Below are 19,751 nucleotides of genomic sequence, written 5' to 3'. Positions count from 1 at the left end.
TCGGCCCTCCGTTCCCTTTCCTGCCAGCAATTTAATAATGCCCCTTTAAAGGCGGTGTTTAAGCCCCAGCGAGCGATTGTTTTGTCAATAGGACCCCTTTTTACGGACGTCTTAAAAGCATGGACAGGGAGAGGAGTGCAAGGGGGAGAGAGGGAGAGTGTGTTTAAGAGTGTGCGGAGTGGAGGAACGTCCATGCTACTTAGGACAGGCGGCTCGTGCACATGCGCCCTTTGTATCGGGTTTCCGGGGAGAAGGAGGAGGAGGAGGAGAAAGGAGAGACAAGGTGGTGGAGGTGAGAGGGGAGAAGGAGAGGTGGGGGGAAGCAGGGAGGGAGTGAGGTAAGGAAGAAGTAGAAGTGAAGGGTATAAGAAATGGGGGAACGGGTGGAAGATTATGAGAAACATGGGGGAAGAGAGAGGAAGAGGAAGGTGGTTGAAAGTGGGTTAAAAAGAGGCAATGAAGAGGAGAGAGAGTGTGAGATAAACACATTGCTGATATGTTAGGCTATTTGTTTTTCTTCTTCGTTATCCTGAGAGAGAGAGAGAGAGAGAGTGAGAGAGAGAGAGCGAGAGAGAGAGAGATGAGTGGCATGCCTCACTACGCTGACAGCCGGGACATAGAGATGCTGGAACTTGTTCGTGGAAGGCAAGGGATGATTGCTCAGTGCAAGATTTTTGAGGCGTGTGTGTGTGTGTGCGTGTGAGCGATAGTGTGTGTCTGTGAGTGTGTGTTTTGGAATTAGTAAACCCAGTTTCTGCCCATGTGTGGTTCATACTGTACACAGCAGCTCTGTCAAGTTGCTTAAGCCTGAAACTTAATGACATTAAAGAAAAGATCACACACACACACACACACACACACTTTACACTGACTGTGAGCTCACCCTTGGATTTACAAAGCAAAAGGGGAAACGCTGCTTAGATTAAAATGCTAAAACCACTCCAGAAACATTTTGCTATAACTTAAAAGGTTGTTGCTATCAATAGTGACTTTACAAGAATCCTCAGCATGTGCAGACAAGCTCCTCTCCCTGTTGTGTCAACACTATTGTGTGCCTATGTATGAGTGCATGGGTGCTTTTGTGCATGTTTACACACACAAAAGGTGATCTCATGTGTCGATGTTTACGTGTGTGCGCGTGTGAGAGGATACGTGAGAGCGCTCCTATACGTGGCCTTGTTCACATGCCTGTGTCTGTGTGTGCATTTTCTGTTTTGTGTGCGCACAACATTCTGTGAAACCGCTCCTCCCCTTCCTCTTTGCACACACACACAGACACACACTCTCTCTCTCTCTCTCGCCTTTTCTTTTTCTCTTACATCACAGGCCAGTGCCTGGGGCCAAACTTGCTTTTCCTTTCATTCCATCACTCTCTCTCTCTCTCTCTCTCTCTCTCTCTCTCTCTCTCTCTCTCTCTCTCTCTCTCTCTCTCTCGCTCCCTCCCTCCCTCCCTCCCTCCCTCCCCTCCTTTCCTCCATGTGCTCCACTACCTTGCTTTTTCATCTCATTTTTTCGGGGTATTCCGCAACATGAAAGGCCGTGTGTTGTGAATATGGGGGGTTTGTGTTAGCGTGCACGTGGCCAGCATTCCTGGTATTGATCAGATGCTGATCAGATGTGACTCAGATCAGCTGGGGTATTACTTTGGAGTGGTTAAGACGGGCACTTCTTCGTGTAAGAGTTTCATTCTAAAACGAGACATCGCTTGTTAGGTGCAACTCCTGCTCCTCGCAGCAGCGCAGAAAGGACATTGATAGCCCCGTGAATACAAATTAGGGTGCTGGGTTGAGCACAGTAGGTCATGTAAGGACACTGTTGATAAAGGTTTTGGTAATTCAATGAGATGTTTACACACTAGATCCTCCGGAGTATCTTCTATGCTGCTTCCTGGAGGCCCCATGTCCAGCTATGTTTATCTTGTTTTTACTGTACTATATTGCGTTTTAATCAAGTGTTTTAATGTATTAAATCGGCCTGTATTTTTCCTTTCATTGTTAGGAAAACTCTGTGAGCTTAGACACATTACTACTACTACTACTACTACTACTACTATTATTACAGTCGGCTGCTCCTGTTAGGGGTCGCCACAGCGGATCATCCGTTTCCATCTCTTCCTGTCCTCTGCATCTTCCTCTGTCACACCAGCCACCTGCATGTCCTCCCTCACCACATCCATAAACCTCCTCTTTGGCCTTCCTTTTTTCCTCTTCCCTGGCAGCTCCATATTCAGCATCCTTCTCCCAACATACCCAGCATCTCTCCTCCACACATGTCCAAACCATCTCAATCTTGCCTCTCTTGCTGTGTATCCAAACCGTCCAACCTGAGCGGTCCCTCTAATATACTCGTTCCTAATCCTGTCCTTCTTCGTCACTCCCAGTGAAAATCTTAGCATCTTCAACTCTGCCACCTCCAGCTCCGCCTCCTGTCTTTTCGTCAGTGCCACTGTCTCCAAACCATATAACATAGTTGGTCTCACTACCATCTTGTAAACCTTCCCTTAGCTTGGACACATTACATTTTATATATGGACTTGACCCTCCATAGTGACCATCTTTCAGCTTGTCTAACCTCCACTATTAGTCTCTTACAGTTCGTTTAAAACCCCGTCGCTTGTATTTGGACTAGAGCTGGAAAGAAAGCACATACACCTGCTGTCTTAAATTCACTCCACTGGCTGCCTAATTGAAATTAAAAGTTTTCTTTTAATTTCTTTTCTTTTGCACCTTATCACCTCTTATTTCAGCTGTATATAGTCAATCCTTGTGTATATATCTGAATATTGTTGTGTTGTAGTGTTGTTATTCTATGTTAAGTACACCGAGAGAGCTGCGAAAACTGAGTCACATTCCATGTTTGTGGAAACCTACATGGCCAGTAAACATGATTCTGATTCTGTTTCTGATCTGTCAGATCCTCTGGCCATAAGCTATTGACTTCACCTAGAAACTGGTCCAGGACCTTTGCTGGGCATCCTTTACTGGTCATGGCCCAACTTTTGAGATGGTCTGCCAGTGAGCCGGGCAGCCACTGAGACCTTGGGCAGTTTTACCAAGGACTTAAGGACAAACCTTTCTATCGCTGATTCATTTAGTCGTTTGCTTCAGTGATTTTGCAGACCCTGTTTTACTTCTTTAATTGTACGTTAACTTAATATATATTTTCAACAATCCTCGTAATTTTATGTTTTTTATGTCTGTATGGCCCCCCTCCCTTTATTTTTAATTTACTCTCTATGAAGCACTCAATGCTGCAGGAGAGTGTTTGAAATTGTGCTTTAAAATTAGTTTGACAGCTTGATAAGTCCCAAAATGAAATTTGAAAAATGTCTCCATTTGACTCTTAAAGGTTCAGAGAGAAAATAGGTCAGTCCTTATCTCTTAAAATCAATAACTGTTCAAATAACAGGGCAAGCTAAATGTGCCCCGTGCCACTGCAGAAACGGTCCAATCATCTGTTCATATTTTTACATTGGTCAGATGCCCTTCCTTTGTCCTGTAGTCTCTCCTTTTTGCTTTCTGCTGACTGTAAAAGTTGGTTATTCAGATCCTCCTGGCACCTCTTGTTCCAAGCTGAGGGCACCCTATGGGGATGCCCACTGCGTGGGGGCTGAGATGTGCAGAGACAGGATATGACACTGACAGTGTTGGCGGATTTAGGTCAACATGGTGTGTCTGCCACAGAGTCCACTGCAAGCCCTGTCAGCAATACTAGCTCTGCATGACGCAAGGTTTGTGTGTTTGTGTGTGTGTGTGTGTGTGTGTGTGTGTGTGTGTGTGTGTGTGTGTGTGTGTGCACGTGAGAGAGAGAGAGAGATATCTGTGAGTGTCTTAGAGAGCATATAAATTGTAATTTTACTTTGTAGTTAAAAATTATGAGTGGTGGACATAAGGGCACACTGTATGTATACACACAGGCATGCACACAAAAACGCATGTGCATAATAAGCACATACATACACATACACAGTATGTATGTTCATGCACACACACACACACACACACACACACACACACACACACACACACACACACACACACACACACACACACACACACACACACACTTCCATCCAAACCCAGAGAGTGCGTTGCCACTGCAGACACGGGGTCTGTCCAGCGCTGTGTTTGTCTAGTAGGCAGCGTGGGATGGCCATGTTGTTTTTGGGCTGAGCTAGAAGTGAAGCCATGCTCACTCTCTGGCAATGATGGATGACCGGATAACTCGGACCTGGACTCTTTCAGGAAGAAAAAGAGAGATAAAGGAGTCGTGTGGGTTACACTTGTCCCTCTCGCTTTTTACCCCAACTCCATCTCTCATAGTTCAGGTCAGTATAGTTCAGTCCAGATCAGTTCAGTTCAGTTAATTTTAGACTAGTTTAATTCAGTTCAGTTGGCATAAACTCTTAAGTTACCAAGAGCACCTAAGCCTCAAAAAGTGTTTGTCTTTTTCACTGTCTTTCACTCCCAACTCTTCCTCTTTTGTTTTTCTTTCTGCCTCCCTCCCTCCCTCTTGGTCATTTTTCCTTTTTGGCAACTCATATTTACGGGTGTTGTGAAGCCAGCCCTCTTCGAGCCAGTAAGTTTATGTTTTTCAATGGCCAACATTTCCTCCCCGTGAGTCTTAAAGAGACCTGGTTGTCATGGATAAACAGACACTTACGCAAACACACACACACACACACACACACACACACACACACACACACAAAATCACGCTACATTAACACGAGCAGCAGAGAAAGATTCCCAATTCAGTGCCAAGATTTAGTGGAAGAACGGCCATGTCATCTGCTTGTGTGTGTGCGCACACACACGCATGCGTGTATGTGTGTTAGTGTAAGTGTGACTGTGAGTGACTATGTGTCTGGTCAATGACGTAGTTGAAATCTCGCAGGAGCCTTGTGGTGTAGTGAGTTAGAAGGTAGCCGCCTGCTAGTCTAGTGTGGGAGGAGCTTAGTAGAACCCAGCTATTCTAGTCTAGTGTGGGAGGAGCTTAGTAGAACCCAGCTATTCTAGTCTAGTGTGGGAGGAGCTTAGTAGAACCCAGCTATTCTAGCATCGCACCAGCGTGCAAGTCACCTGGTAGTCAAGCCTTCCAACACCCAGACTTTTTCCTGTTGAAATTTAGATGATTGGACCTCGAAATGTACTAGCCAAATCTCTTTGAGTGGGTGTGTGTGTGTGTGTGGGTGGGTGGGGGGGGGGTCTTTGCTTCATATCACAGCTTTTCCCAGCATAGACCCCAATGAATGCAGCCTTTACAAAAGGCCAGGCAGAGTGGCTCATGGATCTCTAGCAAAACAGGGTGTATGTGAATGTAGCTTTGTTTCCATCGCTGTATTTTCATGTGGAATTTGAAGTTGCAGAAAAGTTAAGGTCAATGGAAATTTGAAGAAGAAAAAAAAGAAAGTTGCTTTTTTTTTGAGTTGGAAAAATTACAAGAGGCAATAAAAAATGTTGGAAATTGAATTTTTTGAAAAAATGTCAACATAGGAGGTGAAGTCAGTAACCATCGCTTCAGGCATTATAACACCAACTGCTGCATTTCTTCATCTTGGTCTTCGGACAGCATCGAACAGAACAGGGACAACACACGCACATGTGTGTTCATATACATACAGACTTGTGCGTATTCAAAATAATCATTGAAGCTTGGAAAAAAATGACCTTCTGTCTGCAGGGCACACTGGAGCAGGTGGCAGTAAGGCTGTCTCTCGACGATGTCCACCAGCGTCATTTATCAAACTTGAGAAAACACAAGTGAAGCCTTCGCTGAAGTGGGAGCCTAAAAGACAAGCAGAGAAGCCCGGCATTTAAGAACCGCAGCTGAATTTCCCGATGATGACCATGTTACCTCGGTCTTCCTCGACAGAGGAAGAATTAGCAGTGGAGAACAAGATGGAGAAAGGGGAGAGGAGAAGAGAGAAAAGCAGAGGAAGGATTGGCAGAGGTACAGGGAAAGGTGATGGGGAGAGATAAAGGAGGAGAAGAGGGGCAGTAGAAAGTGATGTGAGAGAAGGGAGGAGAGAAAGTAAAGAAGAGGAGGAGATAAAAAGCGGAGATAGAGAAAGAGAAGGAGCAAATGTGAGGTGGAGAGAGGAGGTGAGAGAGAAATAGAAAGGAAACAAAGAAGTGATTAATTAGTTTAGGCCTCACATAAGGAAAGTGGGAGGAGGAAGTACTGTCTTCTTTTTACGGACATACACATGTGCTGACACTTGCATGCACAAAGACATACACACACATGCCCATACACTAGCACGACAACTTATACATGTGCACATGGAATACTACCAACAGGGCTGCACACACACACCCTGAAGGGTGTGAGAGAATATGTGAGCTCCATAATATAACGAAATAACTAATTAGTTAAGAAGATGGAGATGTGCCTGGCCAAAGAACAGAATAATAACACTCTGGAGGGAGACAAGGTGTGATGTAAGAACGGGGCAAGTGTGCATGTGTGTGGGGGGGGGTCTATGTCTTGCTCTGTCTGGCTGTCTACATTTATGAACTAAATCAGTGTTTGCTTGCATCTCGGGTCTAAGTGTGTGTGTGTGTGTGTCTGTGTTTGTGAACTACACAAGTGTATATCCATTTCATACCTTCGTTGAGTTTGTCGGTGTATGTGTGCATGCATATGTGTGTGCAGATCTATGTGTGGCCTCTTGTTGAATATACACTCACTGGCCACTTTATTAGGTACACCTTGCTAGTACCGGGTTGGACCCCCTTTTGCCTTCAGAACTGCCTTAATCCTTCGTGGCATAGATTCAACAAGGTACTGGAAACATTCCTCAGAGAGTTTGGTCCATATTGACATGATAGCATCACGCAGTTGCTGCAGATTGGTCGGCTGCACATCCATGATGCGAATCTCCCGGTCCACCACATCCCAAAGGTGCTCTATTGGATTGAGATCTGGTGACTGTGGAGGCCATTTGAGTACAGTGAACTCATTGTCATGTTCAAAAAACCAGTCAGATGATTCGAGCTTTATGACATGGCGCGTTATCCTGCTGGAAGTAGCCATCAGAAGTTGGGAACACTGTGGTCATAAAGGGATGGACATGGTCAGCAACAATACTCAGGTAGGCTGTGGCGTTGACACGATGCTCAATTGGTACTAAGGGGCCCAAAGTGTGCCAAGAAAATATCCCCCACACCATTACACCACCACCACCAACCTGAACCGTTGATACAAGGCAGGATGGCTCCATGCTTTCATGTCGTTGACGCCAAATTCTGATCCTACCATCCGAATGTCGCAGCAGAAATCGAGACTCATCAGACCAGGCAACGTTTTTCCAATCTTCTATTGTCCAATTTTGGTGAGCCTGTGCGAATTGTAGCCTCAGTTTCCTGTTCTTAGCTGACAGGAGTGGCACCCGGTGTGGTCTTCTGCTGCTGTAGCCCATCTGCCTCAAGGTTCGACGTGTTGTGCGTTCAGAGATGCTCTTCTGCATACCTCGGTTGTAATGAGTGGTTATTTGAGTTACTGTTGCCTTTCTATCAGCTCAAACCAGTCTGGCCATTCTCCTCTGACCTCTGGCATCAACAAGGCATTTTCGCCCACAGAACTGCCGCTCACTGGATATTTTCTCTTTTTCGGACCATTCTCTGTAAACCCTAGAGATGGTTGTGCGTGAAAATCCCAGTAGATCAGCAGTTTCTGAAATACTCAGACCAGCCCGTCTGGCACCAACAACCATGCCACGTTCAAAGTCACTTAAATCACCTTTCTTCCCCATTCTGATGCTCGGTTTGAACTGCAGCAGCTCGTCTTGACCATGTCTACATGCCTAAATGCATTGAGTTGCTGCCATGTGATTGGCTGATTAGAAATTTGCGTTAACGAGCAGTTGGACAGGTGTGCCTAATAAAGTGGCCGGTGAGTGTATAAACCCAGTGCTGCATTGTTCCTGCTCCTTGTAAATAACAAGGTGCATCACATCAAGACTCACTGAGTCTCCGAATCAGAGGGCTTTTCATAAAATGTTTTCAAGAATATGTGGGTATAGAGAGACGAAAAGTGTTGCATCACAGAAGTAAGATCAAGCAGCAGTTGTACATGCGCAGGCCGTGCAGCTATGACTTGCCAGTGTGTCGAGGGAGTATATATGGTCTGGGCATTAGTTGGTATGACTTGCCAGTGTGTCGAGGGGGTATAGTATATGGTCTGGGCATTAGTTGGTATGACTTGCCAGTGTGTCGAGGGGGTATAGTATATGGTCTGGGCATTAGTTGGTATGACTTGCCAGTGTGTCGAGGGGGTATATATGGTCTGGGCGTTAGTTGGTATGACTTGCCAGTGTGTCGAGGGGGTATATATGGTCTGGTCATTAGTTGGTATGACTTGACAGTGTGTCGAGGGGGTATATATGGTCTGGTCATTAGTTGGTATGACTTGACCGTGTGTCGAGGGGGTATATATGGTCTGGGCATTAATTGCAGTTGAGCAGTGGACAATTGTTGCTGGTCCTACTGTGACAACCCGTTGATAAGGTACACGGTCCTGCTCGACAGGGCCGCCTTTCTCTGTGGCGCGTTTCATTCATTTTGATTGGCAGCCGGGAGAAGTGTGTGGTTAGGCAGTTATTTTAAGGGGCCGCCTGGATTTGAATACACACGTAAACCTCTGCTGCCATGCCCATGTTTTTATGCACGAAGATAAAATATCCAGACCTGTGCAGCCAGTGTGTGTGTGTGTGTGTGTGTGTGTGTGTGTGTTGGGTATATTCTCATACCCAACACCGGGTGGAGGGTGGGCACGTGTATATGCCTGCACTTGGGTTTATATGTGCACCTGTGTGTCTCCTATTACTAATATAATATTGGTGGTAAGCTCAGGAGATTGCATGTGTAAGTACGCACATCAGTAGCCACAGAAATGGAGAACTCTGCAAGAATTTAAATGGGCGTGCTAGGAGAGTAACCTTTTGTATATCCAGTCTGCATCTTTCCACTGCTCGTTATTAAATTATCCTGTAATTGGTCACGCAACTAAGGCAGCTGATGAAAAAGACAATTTCTTGCTTTTAATTGGGCATTTCACGTGCTCTTTGTGTACACCTGTGTGTGCCTGCCTCTGCTCCGTCTGTGTGTGTGTGTGTGTGTGTGTGTGCGTGCGTGCGTGTGCGTATGTCTCCGGTCTAATGAGAATGGGACATTAGTGAGGGCTTGGCAGACGCCATCGCAATCAGTTCCACTCTTTTCCAGGGGAGGAGGGAGTGTGGGGGTAGAATTAATCGAGACTGTTTGGAAGAGCGATGAATACAATTCACCCCAGGTTCCTCGTATGGCTCCTTACAAAACCCTCGCCTCTGTCATGACAACTGAAGGGTGGGCCATTTTTACCAGCGAACCTCACGGTACCATGGGTGTGGGCATTTTATGAGCGCGGGTGGCCCCAGTGGGAATCAAGCCCCAAACCCCGGTAGTGTTAACGCTACACTGAACCACCCGAGAACTGTATTTTCTTGTCACGTCATTTTCCTTACTCTCTCGTTCTGTATTTTCGGCCTAATTTTAGGCGTACCACCAGTGGTGTGCCACGCCAAAATAGCCCAGCCATTGTTGTGCCGAGTATGGCTGAATAGTGTGGCTCATTGTGTTGCGATGGGAGGCAGGGGACCGACAGGGCCATAAACACAGGCCCTATAGCACCCAGGGGTCGTGCAAAGGTGAAGCCTCACTCCTGCTAATAGGGGAACAGTTTTCCTGTTCTCTTTCTTTCTCTCTCTCTCGCTCTCTCTCTCTCTCTCCCTCCTTCCTAGCTTATCTCTCTCTGTCAGCTTATTAACAGTCACAGCAAGAGTGTCTGGTTCTTTGATGAGCGCCCCCCCCCTTCCTCTTTCTCTCTGGTGCTCTCTCCATTTCTGTTTACCTCCCTCATCCTTTCTCTCATTCCTTCACTTTCTCTTTCTCTCTCTTAACTCCTCTTCTGCCTCCGTCACTCAACAACTCCATTCTTCCTGGTTGCTTTTGTGAGAGGCATTCTGTCCTTTGTTCCAGCCCCCATGGTGCATTTGGTGTCAGATCCTAGTGAGGACAGTGACAGGAAACTAACCATCTTATTTTTTGCTTCTTTTCTGTTCTTCTTCTTCTTCTTCTTCTTCTTCTTCTTCTTCTTCTTCTTCTTCTTCTTCTTCTTCTTCTTCTTCTTCTTCTTCCTCCTCCTCCTCCTCCTCCTCCAACTTTTTCCTCTTCTTACTCCTCCCCTTCTTCTTCTTCTTCTTCTTCTTCAATTCTATTCTCGTTAGGTAATTGGTTCCAATTGTGAGCTACATAATGGCTAAACGCTGCATCACTGTGTATTGTGAGCTAGTAACCCAGTTTACAAGAAAATAAGTACTGGCCAAGCTCAGTTCAGTTCATCAGTATTATACAGTAATATACAGGGCGTACACATGGCTTGCTACTGTAAAAGCAACCCTGAGGATGGGAGGGGAGAGAGACAGAGAGAGTGGGAGAGAGAGTGAGAGAGAGGAAGTGGAGGTGAAAGAAGACAAGATGGAAAGGAAAGGGGAGAGAGAGGGAGAGGTCAACAGTTAGGCAGGCGCTGGCCTAAAATTGACCTCTACCCGTTATGAAGGGCCAAGCTGGGAGTGGAGCGGAGAGGAGAGCAGTAAAAAGAATGCCGAGGTCTCCCTGCACCCCCCCCCCCCATTTCTCCCCCAGCAAACCAGAAGAGCAAGGGAGGGAAAGGGTGGTATGGTGGTGTGTGTGTGTGTGGGGGGGGGGATGTTGGTGATAAAACTCCAGACGTTCCCTCATTTAATGGTGCTCTGCCATGTCAGTGCATTCTTGCATTCCTCTCTCACTCTCCCCCTCTCTCACTCTCTCTGTCTCTAACTTCCAATTCGGCTTGGCTTAATGGCACTAAAATGGATAAAGATACTGCTACGGCATCAAAATGAATGGTCAGCAATATCACTCGACCTGTTTCTCCCCTTCTCTCAGCTGACTTCAGTTCAGTGAAAGGATGCTTTAAGGGCAACAATGTCAAAAATGAACAATTCTGCCCAAGCAATTTACAAACTTAATAATAATCAGGCATGCAATCAAACTCTCTCTTTCAAGCTCGCTCGCTCCCTGTCTCTCCCTCTCTATTTCTTTCTCTGGCTTAAGGAAGTGATATGGGATAGCTATGGAATAGATATGGGAGGTGATAGGGTGTAAGAGAGGGCAAAAAAAATGGGGAGTAGCCCCAAAGATCCATAAAACAGTTAGAGAGGGACTGTCAAAGAGGTATAAAAATGAGAGGGTACCATTCCCCAATTAGGGGGGACAACAGATGCGCTTGCTAGTGCCCTTTTTTCCCCCTACTGCTCTACATCCACTCCTTTTCTCTCCCTCCCATCCTGGACTCCTTAAATACTCGTGCAGCCATGTCCCCTAAGTTTTTCAGTTTTAGAAAGTGCAGCACAGCCATTGTGTAGCTAAAGTTCGACTAATTCCCACCCCTTTTAAAAGATGAAATGGAAGTGCCCAGTGAGGGCAACAGCAGGAGCACATAAATCAAGTCAGAAGCCCCAAGAGCCCTCTCTCCTCGGGGTCAGTGCAGGTCAAAGGGTCATTTCACAAGGAGTTAGCCTGAGCAAGGCCAGAGAGCTCCTTGTGTATGTGTGTGTGTGTGTATTTTTATATTTGTGTGTGTGTTTGTTTGCATGTGTGTGTGTGTGTAAGACAGAGATAAGTAAGCGTGTGTATATCTGAATGTTAGCATGTCTGAGTGTGTTCATATGGTCTCAACTGTGTTGTACTTTTATTGGGGTCATGGGGTAAAGGGGCTGGTCTGATGCTATATATACTATATATTCCCCTACTTACACACACACACACACACACACGCCTTACGAATGAGCCCTGCTGTGACTGAGAAACAAACAGTCACCTGCTGTAACACAGTCCAACATATCACCCAACAATACCTCTTTCCCAACATATTTCTGTCAGCAGCAACTCTCACACAAGCGCACCCAGAGCCAACAGTGTTAAGGAGTCAGCAGTCTCAACTCACAGCGAGATGGAACGCCTCCAACAATGCAAGATGGGTCGATGTGTTTCAAACAGGCTGAGAGAAAATCCCAGTTAAGCCTTAGCCCACAAAGACCCCAGTGTTTGGGGCCCCAGTGTGACTGTGTATACACTATAAGTGTGCAAGTTAGCACAAGTTGCAAAGGGGTTGAGGTGCACGTTTTCAGAAGACAACCCGCCCTGGTTGTTAAGGTGAGCCTTTCACCCTGGCACTCCCCTGGATTTTGCAGGGTTCAGCCTGTCTTCAGGGGAGGGGGTAAATAGTTCCTACATGCCACTAATATGGTTAAGTGAAGAGAAAGAAGCTGGTTTGGCAGCATGCTTGTTTTCAAGCTGTAGGCCAAGCTTAATGTTTTTCAATGTCTTAGTCAGCATTTTTTGTGTTGTTGCCTGTTATGAAAAATGACTCACTGTATTTTCTCTCTCTTCTCTCTCTGTCCACCCCTCTTCCCCCTCCACCGCACTCTCTCTTCTTTTCCACCATCTGCCTTAGGTTCATCAATGCAAGGAGGAGAATAGTCCAGCCTATGATCGATCAGTCGAACCGTGCAGGCAAGTCTCCTATAGTTTCTGTGTTCAAGTCGCGCGGGCTAAAGCCAGCCGCAATCCATGCACCTGGAGACCCCTCAGCCGGTAAATACAGGCCTGAGTGTCCCTCCTCCCTCCCACAACCCCAGATTGTCAGAGACTGCTGGGTATGCCGCCCTGTACTGGAGTGACTGATCACTAAATCTAAGAGGCAAAATATTGAAACATTAACTGCAACAAGCACTAATTTACTTTGGCGTGCAATTTGAGGTGAGAAACGTTGCATTAATGATGGGCGATAATCATAATTTGGCTGAAAATTAGTTTGTGGATTTTCTCAACCCCTGTAAACAAAACTAGCTGTGTTCTCTGTGAAGTTTTGCCCTTAACCCCGCGCCCCCCGCCATGCAAACAAGAAAAAAAAGAAGAAGAAAATTAAGAATCTCCCTGTTTTGCCCTCCATGGCTCAAAGCGAAACACAGGAGCGCTAGACCTGTTTCTGTTTTGTTTTTTTTTTTGGGGGGAAGGGGGGCGGCGGCAGGGGGGAACCTTGTTTGGCTTTTTGGCTCCAAACCTGTTTTTTACCCTTCTCTCCTCCCTAACCACCCCCTTTCAAAGACCCCATACCCATTTGCGGCTGTTCCAGGCAGCAAAGGGGAGTGAGTGAGTGAGTGGGTGGGTGAGACAACCCCCCCCCCAACCCCCCCGGTGCATGGCTTGGTTTGGACTGCCGTAAACTTTATTACCTGTAATAGGGGTGAGAGGTCAGGCTGGCATTAGGGGCGCAGTAAAGTTCAAAGGCATTCAGTGGGGCCGAGCTCTTGTTTTTGCTTGAGTGACCCCCGAACAGCCTATATTGGAGGTAAGTGGATTTCTATGAGAAAGCAGAACAATGGAAGCGGGCAAAAACATTGGTGCCCTATCAGGTTTCCTGCGCATATAGTCGCTGCTCAGTTATAGCCAGGATTTCTTGGAGGAAAAAAAAAAAGCATATTGGTGAAGGTAAATAATGAGGTCAGTTAGTCAGCATGACTTGCTATTGGCAAGACAAAAAAGCGAAGCTGGCTTTTGAATGTCTCTCTGGGTTTATGTTGTTGTTATGACGACGTCTGCAACAAAGCCTGTGCACAGCAAAGGCCATTTAAGCCAAAAAAATTAATAGAGTAAGATTGTGAAAGGAAATATCCTTGTGGTAAAAGTAGATTTTTTTTCTTCTTTTCTGCCTTAATCCTCGTAAAGTTTAATTTAGGGATAGTTTGATTCCAAATGAGATTAAAAAAATATATACGTGGCTCTGTTCTGATGAAATGATTGCCGACATGAAAGCAAAAGTTCTCATGGAAACAAGTTTACCGGCCATTTCGAGACCTTTTGGTCACAAAATATCAACAAACTTCAGATTGAATTACAAATGAAACAGGTTTGAAATATTGAGCACTGAATTTCAAGTCTGATAAAAAAAATTTAAAAAAATGTTCCAGAATTATTTTTAAAACATTTCCAACATAGACAGCAGAGGGAACGAGAGAGAGAGCGAAGAGGGAAAAATATTCCTAAAATCAAGAGGATTCTGTTGGTATGAGTGCACTTGTGTTTTTGCCCAAAGTCTGAAGATAGCCATAACACTCAGATGCACCATCACTACTTTTTTTAATTAGTGCTTGACTAATTTTGTGATGCGGTGGGGGGAGGGTGGGGGTTATCATTCTTTGTAATAAAACTTTGTTCCAAATTTCTACAAGACAAATTCTGAAGTGTTTTGTCAGAAAAACCTCTTCCCAGACAGTGCTGTGCATGCCATCCTCACAGGCCAATCCCTATTACAGCATTTAGGAGTATTAAAGTCTACCAGGGGGCTTACAGTGGAGGGCCGGTCGGGGAGACGCACAGCAAAGTGACAGTGAGAGAAAGACGTGCGTGCACCCACCAACAGATGATCCCGCCTCAGCCTCTGAGCCTTAATTAAAAGTACTAATTGACCACTCTGTCTCCTCCCCTCACCCCTCCCTTCCTCCATCCCTCACCCCCTGCCGTCCCTCCCTTCCTCCACCCACAGTAAGTCAAGGCGCTCCCTACAACCCAGATGGCCAGCCGATGGGGGGCTTCGTTATGGATGGTCAGCAGCACATGGGAATCAGACCACCTGGTAAGGCTCTTTCTCTGTGTGTCTGTCCTTCTCTCTCTCTCTCTCTCTCCGTCTCGCTCTCTGTCCCTTTCCTCTTGTGATGTCTCCCGTGTCTCTCACCCCTTCTCCTCACTCACTCTCTCTGCTCCTCACTCTGTCATCCATGGCTCTCTTTTCTGTATCTCCCTTACTACTTCTTCTCATTCACCCCCATTCTCTCCCTGCCCGACCACTGACCCCTCACCTCTGTCTTATTTCTCCTTTTTCTCCCTCTTTCTTCATTTTTTCATTTTCCTTTGTATTTCTATTTTACTTTTCTCTTTCTCTCTTTCCTCCTATTCTTTCCCTCCCCTCTCAGTGTGGGCGTTTTCCTGTTCTGTTCCACACACACACACACACACACACACACACACACACACACACAAACCACCTCCCCCTTCTTGACACACAAACTAGAACAGGTGTGGTCAATCACATTACACAACCCTTCCCTCTCCTCCTTCCACTTCCTGCTCTCTCCTTCTCTCCCTCTCTCTCTCTCCCCTTCTCAGTCCCTCTCTCACGCCATCAGGTTTAATCCCAGAGTTTGTCCATAAGCTCCTCTCCTCCTACTCTATATCCGCTGTTTTCTGGGATTCTCGCAAGTCTCTAACCCTATCTCGCCCTCTGCTCAAAGTCAGCAGGTTTGGATAAACTGCCAGGCTACTTAACCCTGCCCAGACATAAGCCAGCACACTGCTCCGCTCTGCATGGGTTTCTGTTCACTTAACTTCACAGAGAAACACTCGCTGGCATTTGACGTCAGTGTTCTCCTGCGTGTTGACTTTAAACCATTTACCTGGGTGTAGCTTTGATACGGGTTCGTCAGAGGTGGTTATTAAAAACGGGACGGTTAATGCGACAATGCATTTGCTAAAGCACGGCCACAGCAGCAGGAGTGGTGTTGATGTCAGCACACCAGGCTAGTGACATTTCAGAGGCTACGAGATCCTGTTTTACAATGGCCACTGGACACGCACACTGAAAAGACAAAATTCTCAAATTCAAGCTGTCCAGTCCGATTGACCATCCACTTGCTCCTCCTATTCTCTTCGTCCAGTTTACCATGTGTTTCTGCCTCAAGGTTTTGACAAAACTTCTCTCTGTGTGTTTCATTCAGGCCCTATGGGGGGAATGGGCATGAACATGGGCATGGAAGGACAGTGGCACTACATGTAGCCCTTCCCTAGTCTGACCAATCGCAACGCCAAGGGGGATGTAAGTAGAGCATTCACACACACACACGCACACACACACCACTGTATTGTGTATAAGGGTGGGGAGACCTGCAGTCAGTTGAGACTGAAGAGGTCTCTTAGATGAGTGATGAAACGTTTCTCTCAGTAAACGCCGTGTCCAGATGAACTGATTCAACCTTCTGTGATTCTAAATAAGAAGTTGATAAAGTTTAGTGCCACGTATTTTTTCTTCTTCGTTTTTTCAAGCTGAAATATCCTCCCATAGGAAATCAAGTGATACAGACCCTTGCGAAGTTTAAACAAACCATCCCACTTTTTAAAGGGGTAACTCAAGTGTTCCCTCTGAACACCGTTTTCCAGAATTGATCGTCTCAAGGTTAGAGAGACCAAATGAGAAAAGTCAGGCTAAACGGGAAAAGGATGCACGCCATTTTTATGTTAAGTTACCATTTTCATCTATGAGTAGTTCTTTTATTTATTTATTTTCACGTGAATGTTTAAAAAAGTCCGGGTGTTTAAATGGGTTTATATGATGCAAACAGATCCTTTTGTCTTCCCAGGCAGAGTTTCAGTTACTCACGGTCTCTCTCTCTCTTCCTCTCTGTCCTCTCCCGCCCTCGGTCTGGTGATAACAGCCTTTGATCACAACCTTTTAACGCTTTGTGTGTGTGTGTGTGTGTGTGTGTGTGTGTGTGTGTGTGTGTGTGTGTGTGTGTCTGTGCGCTGACGTGCGTGAGTGTGTTTGTGCCTGTGTGTGTATATGTTCCTCACTCCCCATATCCAACGGCCACATGACTAAACATCAGTCATACTAGAAAGGGATGAAGAACAAGAGATAGTTTACAGTACAGAGAGAGAGAGAGAAGGAGGAATTATTTGAGGGGGTGAGACAAAAAGGAGATGGGGGGGGAAAGGGATGGGCTTATCATGGGGGGAAGGGGAGAGAAGGATGGGCAGGGTGGCGGGGGGGCAGGTGGGACGTTGCCATAGCAACAGACTGATTGGCAAAAATGTAAGCAGTCGGTGGCGGTGCACGGAAAGGGGGGGTGAGCCCCCAAAGTGCCATAAAGCTGCTGGGTTGCAGTTGATGCATGAGCCACATTAATACATGCACTAACCAGCTAGACAACACTGGCTAGTGGAATCTCTCTCTCTCTCTCTCTCTCTCTCTCTCTCTCGCATGCACATGTTCTTAAAATATTTTCTCTCATTCTGCCTTTCTCCTGCTTTCTCTCTCTCTCTCTCTCTCTCTCCCTCTCTCTCTCTCTCTCACTGGCTAAATGTGCTGTTTTCCTTCTTCCTCCCTTTGTTCATCTCCTTTTCTTACTTCTATCCTCTCTCATTCTGTTTCTCTCACTCACCTTTTTGCTCTCCCTCTCCCCCTCTCTTTCTCACCCCAGGGCAAAATAGACTCCCACATAATTCTGGATGTATACAGTCTCCTTGTTGTCACATTGCAGAGTGTGTATAAAACTGCTACGGGTCCAATCAATCTGGGACATCATTGTCTCGTGCGTGCGTGCGTGTGTGTGTGTGTGTGTGCGTGCGCTATGTTCACCTGTTTTCATGTATGTGCCTGTGTGTATGTACTGTATGTGGGTGTCATTGTAAATGCATGCGTGCATTTGCAATAAACTCCAAATGCACGATCATATGTGAATGTGTGTGTGCATGTGTGTGTGTGGTGTAATAGGATTACTCCTGGCACAGGGAGGGGACATAAACTAGTGCAAAGTGGAGGAGGTAGCCAGCAGGGTATGCAGCTTAGCCGGGCCTAATTGACTAGATCCAAATTAAATATGCCATCACCAGAGGTGTGACCAATGGATTTGACTTATTCAGTTTATAAAAATAGAGACCATTAACCCGCCGCAGAATGTGCATGTGTATGCAGTGCAGGCACGAGTGTGTGTTTCCACGCTGTGTGTACATGCAACATTTAGAAAATTCTTACCCATGGCATTTTCTGTTGTGTAAGTCCCCAAGCTAGACAAGGAATCGTGGCATCCATCATGTAAGATACACAGGGAAACACAGCTATAGAGAGGCTGTGTTTTCAGAATGATGTGTGTGTGTGTGTGTGTGTGTGTGTACACGAGGGTTGCTTTGCCGTGTCCAAGCGGCCCCTTTCCAGCAGCTGCTAGCCTTCCCAGCAGACCTTGCTTTAAACAGCCTCAATTTGCCTGCTGAATCTCGTAATTGGGCCACCAGAGGAATCTTCCGCACTCTGCGATGGGCAGAGCACAGAGAGAGAGAGAGAGGGTGGGGGGGTTAGATAGCAGAAGGAAAAAGAGAGAGAAGAGCAGACAGAGAAAGGGAGGGGCAGACGAAGAGACAAGATAGAGAAAGACGGGTAGACAGCAGAGTGGAAAAAAGAACGAATGGTGGAGAAAAGGGGAGGGAGACAAAGATGAGAGATGGAAAGAGAGAAGAGTAAAGAATGATAAGTAAGAGTGGAGAGAGAAAGCGAATGATGGCGAGAAAGAGAAGGACAGAATGGATAAAAAGGGAGAGAAGTGAATTGGAAAAGAGAGGCATGGAGTTTCAGTAAAACTGGGAGAAGCACACGGCGAAAAAGGACGACGGAGGGAGGGAGGGAGCGGAAAGGGGTGGATGAGAACCAAGAGGAAGACAACCGCAGAAGTATTACTAGTCCTCCTCTTCCTCCTTCCTCTTCCATACCAGCTGTTTCTTACCAGCTTCAACCACTGCTAATCCCTGCTAGCTTCAAATATTGTTACTTTCCTTTCTAGGTCAATTAAATGTAAATGATGTGTTATATTTTTTCATGACCAATTAAATTAATAGGTTATTACAGCGGGGGTGGAAAAAAACGTTATCTTATTTGATTAAGAGAGCACAGGTTCATTATATTTTATAAGCAATTTTCATTAGCGGAGTTAAGATTTTGTTACCGCGGGGGCCAAATTGAGCAGTTATTGTGCAGGGGAGCACAAAGAGCCACTACAGAAGGTGTGCCTAGCAGTCACACTGCAATATTAGTTAAAACTAAAGCCAATTAGTCCTGTTTAGTGGGGAGCGTTATGCTCGCTACCCGACAATGATTACAGGGCTTATATTCCCCTTGTGAAACAATACACCTGTCAGTGGACATGAAGCCCAGCAAGTGAAGCATAAGAGTGCCAGGGTCTTTGATAGCCACGAGAGTGCCTCTACTGTGACATTTACCCCCATTCTTCTCCCGTTTTCCTCTTGCCAATGCTTTCCCTCTTTCATGAAATTAGCCAGGGGTGGCCCCAGAAAACTGTAATTTCTGGTTCTGGGACAATAGTTATCACAGGGTGAAAGAATTAATTACGGAGCTGGGCATATGGAATTTTTTTTCTAGCCCTCCCCCCCCCCCCCCCCCAGATCAGAGCTTTTCTCTGCCCCCCCCCCTCGCCCAAAAAAGCGCTGGGCCAGAACGCTCGAGTGAACTCCGCCTGCAACCCCTTTGCTGCCTGTCTCGGCTGGAGGCCTTTTGTCCCAGGATTCATTGCTCCAATCATTAAGCGCAAGTTTGTTAACCTTCCGCTGCGGGGTCAAGATCCCTCTCCCCAACTCCCCGACCCCCACCTCCACCCACCAGCCAACCCCCCATCCTCCACCTTTCTTTCTAGTGGCTGAACTTTTACTATTAATGAACATTGGAGAAAAAAAAAACATGTTCCCCTGGGGATTTTTGTGTCCCCTCGCATTGTCCATCTGAATGTGTTTCCCTGTTGATTTGGCCCCTATGGAATTCCCCTCAAAGGCTAAGTAAGGAGGGTGGGGCTTCAATGTATTGATTGGCTTATGAAGTGAAAAACCTTATTA

At 46.2% G+C, this 19,751-nt stretch overlaps 1 protein-coding gene across 1 annotated transcript in view; it reads left to right on the top strand.

Annotated features, from left to right (window-relative positions):
- Positions 1 to 19,751, top strand: part of meis1b (Meis homeobox 1 b) — a 104,262-nt gene that overhangs the window by 80,999 nt on the left and 3,512 nt on the right. Inside the window, exons 10-12 of the mRNA XM_056291367.1 lie at positions 12,538 to 12,596; positions 14,629 to 14,718; positions 15,857 to 15,954. Coding sequence (XP_056147342.1) covers positions 12,538 to 12,596; positions 14,629 to 14,718; positions 15,857 to 15,915 — 208 coding nt within the window. The 3' untranslated portion in view covers positions 15,916 to 15,954. The remainder of the gene's footprint in view (positions 1 to 12,537; positions 12,597 to 14,628; positions 14,719 to 15,856; positions 15,955 to 19,751) is intronic.

This window comes from Lampris incognitus, chromosome 13 (assembly GCF_029633865.1).
Source record: "Lampris incognitus isolate fLamInc1 chromosome 13, fLamInc1.hap2, whole genome shotgun sequence".
NCBI classification, from domain to species: Eukaryota; Metazoa; Chordata; class Actinopteri; order Lampriformes; family Lampridae; genus Lampris; species Lampris incognitus.
This window is presented reverse-complemented; position numbering and strand designations above follow the sequence as displayed.